The sequence below is a fragment of the Sesamum indicum genome, linkage group LG1 (genome assembly GCF_000512975.1).
Source record: "Sesamum indicum cultivar Zhongzhi No. 13 linkage group LG1, S_indicum_v1.0, whole genome shotgun sequence".
In the NCBI taxonomy this organism is placed as follows: Eukaryota; Viridiplantae; Streptophyta; class Magnoliopsida; order Lamiales; family Pedaliaceae; genus Sesamum; species Sesamum indicum.
The window spans coordinates 9,984,923-9,989,688 of NC_026145.1; the positions used below are offsets into that span (position 1 = coordinate 9,984,923).

Below are 4,766 nucleotides of genomic sequence, written 5' to 3' on the forward strand. Positions count from 1 at the left end.
TCGAATCGAATGACTATAGTACAAGCCTTCTTAATGTAGTTCGGATGGTGATTTGTTTTGTAGGATTGCTTTTCGTATAATCAAGACGTATCCTATTCCTTAAAATAGCAATCTCCCAAAATCACTTTGAAAGACTTTATTCAAGTTTTTGGCACTACTTCTTTTAGAAACATAATTTAAATAATACTTTTGATTTAAAAAGATGATTAAAGAAGAAAAAAGAAAATCAAGCAAGAGGTAGCTGATAAATATTGATAAAGACATGATGAATTGAAATCGTGGTGGACTTAAATTCTTAAGTTGAATCAAGTCCACAAGTCGGAAACGCAAACACTGTTCAGAAGGTGGCTATGGCCTGTGGGTACCATAAACTTTGTCTGTATGCAAAACTGTCCATGAAAAGCGCTTAGAGTTATATGCACTTTTTTCCTACATCTACAATATCGTATCATGTTTTTTTCATTTCCCATTCATCGCATTTTGTTCTATTAACGCTTTTTATTTCAATTTATAACCCTAGACCCGGTTTACAAGAATGCAGATAGAACTAGGCCGCTGCTTTCACACGTGTCACAAAATCACAGGTGCTAAATTGGATTATTACAACCTCAACAGCCGAACGACAGCGTCTTATATGAGTTCATTCATTCATGAGCATTTCATTTCAGCAACAAACTCTACCAACTTGTTGGCTGTGTTGCAAGTTGCAACTTGTGAACGGTTAGTGACTGAGAGGCTATGTCTATTCCTAATCCAGCTCACGGAATTTAATTCAAATCTCTCTTGATTTATTATCGTCATTACGGAAATAATTGTTACTACTTTTTACGCGTTTTTAGGTTTGTACTTGCGCTTTTAATAATTTTCTCAAGCCTTAATTTAAATCATGCAACATAAATATCTATTATAAAATATAGATACACAATATGATTTTAACCACTCAATTAAATTATTGATTTAGATGAAGTACTTGGAAATTATTTAACACTTAAATCACCATACGATCGTATACGTACTAGAAGAAAATTTACTAAGAGGGTGTTTGGTTAAGTTCTTTTAAAATATCATATAAGCTCCTACGTATTATATTATAAGATATTTTAGTGGATGTGAAAACATCTTATAAGATGTTAGAGTGCTTGGCATAATAAAATTTTTGAGTTGGTAAAATGACTAAAGTTGATATGATACTATTAAAATCAAATAAGTTGTTATTTTTGACATATTTTGTTTTAAATATTTTTAAAACGCTTTTATAAGTAGTTCACATTAGTTTAATTTCAAATAAAAATTTAATAGTAATATTTTTACAATAAAAAATAATAATGAATTATTACCTAAATTTTTGAATAAAATTATATATATATATATATTCATGCTAGTTAAATTTTAGTGTAAATAATAATTGATATTTTCTTTGTTAATGTAATAATTAGTTCTAGTCGTATCATTTATAATATTTTCAATTTATATTTTTTTAATAAATATAATATCAATATCAATCTTATTTAATTATAATAGTTTATTATTAAATAATGAAGTATATTCTCTTTTTTGAATATTAAAAAAATTAAATTCTAAAGAGAGTTCTGTGTGCGCAAGTGAGAGAGAGAAATAGTGAGGAGAGTGTGTGTGGGTGAGAGAGAGAGTGTATAAGTATATAAATGAAGATAATTTTATCTTAAGAGTGTATAAATAAATAAATGAAGATATTTTTGTCTTATGGCATATTAATTTTATATAGTTTATAGGATTTTAAAAAAAAAGTTACGAAAACTTAATTTTTTTTTAAAAAAATTTATAAAATCTTTAACATTTTATTTTATCCAAATATTTTTTAATCTTATTTCAAAATAAGATCCAACATCCTACAATTTACTAAAGCATCTTATAACGTTTAGAAGCTTATAAGATGTTTTCAAAAGCTTGGCCAAACATCCTCTAGATTTTATTAGCTACGGACTAAAACCTTCACTAATAATTATTATTAATTATAATTAAATAAAAATTAATACCAAAAATTGAAACTATCCACTATAAAAAATTATTTTTGTCATGGCTACGAGCCATAATAAATATTAGAAGTCATGGCAGAATTAAAAACTAAGTTTTTGTTCTCTTTCTGCATCATAATCATAAAATTTAATAAAGTAAATACACTGCACAAACATAATAAAGGACAACAATCACAATTTTATTTTTCTGATTTAAAGTTATTTTTAATTGAAGAAATTTTGACCATATTTTATAGGTAATTAGGTAGATAGGATATATAGATGTGTTTGAGTGTTGTGATATTAATTTAAGCCGACTCATACATAAATATAATATTCACAAATTTAGTTTCTGATTTAAATTTATTTTATATTAGGTGGGGAAAAAGAAAAATAGTATGACAAGATTTGTAAAAGAAGATGGCAACTTGATGCTTTTTGGGCTACGAGGAGTCTATCAATTGGTCAAAACTTTAATTACTAGGCTTTGGCATCCTACAAAAATAGAACAGATTTAAAATTCAAATCCTGGAATTATTGCATGTATTAAGCCTCTTGCAACCCATTAAAAAAAAAGAAGAAACCCATTAGAAAAGATGAAGATCTAATTTCACAGAATATTAATAGTACATTTTTGTCAGCAGCCCAAACGCTCCTCCCATTTATTTTTGATATAATAAAAAATAATAATGATAATGTTGATTATAACTAATTATAAAGTAAGGACTTACTTTTTATTTTATTGCAGCCTTATATCAGTTGTTGTCCCCCACGCATTAATATTATATCCACCGAAATTAACATTGTTTAATTATTATTATTATTTATTTTAAATACTATCTCAGCTTAATCAAGCCCGAAAGCGTGTATAAATTGGAGGGCGCCTGACCCTATCAACCTTCTCTCCTCTTTGCCCGAACTGACCGTTTTATCTGCCTCTATTCCTTCTTCTCTCTCTCTCTTTTTTCGTCTTTCTTCTTTATTTCTTTCTTCTCTCTTTTATTTAATTTTATTTTTTGAAATTCTTATTGGAAATCCTCCCCTTTGGAGGAGCCTCAACAATTTTGTACAGCTCTTTCAGGTATATTCAGCTGCTGAATCTCTATTTCTTCATCTGTTGTGCGCTCTTTCTTCTTCTTTGTTGTAGTTGGAAAGTAGGTGGGCTGGTTCTGAAAAACCTGTTTTTGTTGAAAATTTTAGTGTTCTTTTGGTTTTTTCTTGTCGTCAATCTGAAGTATTGTGATAGCCCAGATGGTATTTCTCTTCGGTTTTTGTTTACTGCCAGATTTATTGTCGCCTGGAGAATAAAAGACGAGTCTTTGATGTGAAAAAAGTTTAAATCTTTGGTGTTCTTGATTCTTGTTCGCTAATAATATGTCTTTGGGCTAAGTTTAACTTTTTTCTCTCCAAAAATCTGTCGGTTTTGTCAGTAAATTTTCTTAGTTCACGGGATTCAAAGAGTTTGTAGATCTGTATACCTGAGAAGAAATTCAAAGTATTTTCCTCATTTCTGAAGGGAATAATTTCATTTCCACACTGGTCGCTGAAAATCTGAAATTTCAAGAAAAAGATGTACCTACTCTGCGTGTGGAGTCGTATAGTCACGAGATTTTGTCTGATCTGTTACTTGGAGCACATGCGGAGTGATTCACAGTTGTAAAAAACAAAAAACTTTCGATGTTTTCAGCAGATCTGTACAGTTTTCTTCTCAGATTTTTGAACAATTCATATTCCGCTTGAATATTTAATCTTTTTCTATTTTTGTCTGTAAGAACAAGTCAAAAATCTCAGCCGGCTCTTCTAATCTCAAGCCCTCGTTGACCGGATCTTAGCTTAGAAACAGAAGTAAACAAACAAAAATTAGTTTAAACTATTCTTAGCTCGAATTGTCTTCATCCATGTTTTTTCACAGATCTTTTACTTGTTTGTCTTGAAATCATCCATTCTGAGCAAGATTTCACCTTTCTCGAAACAGCAGGTGTTTCTATTCCAAGATCTTGAAGAGATAAAAATGAACCACTGCGCGATTCAGCAGAACAGCTTTGCTGCCTGTGAAGAGATTTGGGCCAGCGCTGCCGCCGCGGGCAGATCTGTGGATAAGAAAGAGGCGGTGGTTTGCCCAAAGCCACGGCGGCTCGGTCTAATCCACACCACCCTTGACCCTTCTTATGCGAGACCCTTTAGATGGCATATGAGGTATTTTCTATTTCTTTGCACCTCTTTTATGGTAATTTTACATCATAATTTTTTGTGAGTTCTGAATTTCTGATCTTTGTGTTTTTTGTTTGATTTCGATTAACAGCCATCAGCAAGAGGATTGTGATGCAAAAGCTGGAAATGAATTGCTGGACATAATTCTTGCAAAGGTTAGGCCTTTTGTGAAAAAAAAAATATTTTATTTAATCTCCTTGTTTTGTAAGATATATTTAATTTCTTGAATGTGGGGATCAGATGGACCATTCACTTTGTATGACTTTGTACCAATAATAGTACTATTGCATGTTTTTGTGGACATGTTTGTCAGAAAACTACAACACTTGTGAAAAAATCTGGTTTAAGTACATAACTTGTGCTGGAAACACCTGAGCACCACCCATACTTGTTCCTTCAATCAAGAATTCATGTCTTAACTTTATCCACACAAAGTATTTCAGTTTCTGCTAGATCTGTATTAACCTGGTTATCATCTATTCAACAGTAGAAACAAACAATTCATTAAATTAATTGATCTCATCGCTTACTCGTTGGATCTAATGGAAGTTTTTATAACTA

General features: G+C 30.5%; 1 protein-coding gene across 1 annotated transcript in view; it reads left to right on the top strand.

Annotated features, from left to right (window-relative positions):
- LOC105160920 overlaps positions 3,082-4,766 on the top strand; it is a gene marked incomplete in the record, with an annotated part of 2,506 nt that continues 821 nt past the window's right edge. The window contains 3 exon segments of the mRNA XM_020695383.1: positions 3,082-3,839; positions 3,970-4,190; positions 4,297-4,360. Coding sequence (XP_020551042.1) covers positions 4,006-4,190; positions 4,297-4,360 — 249 coding nt within the window.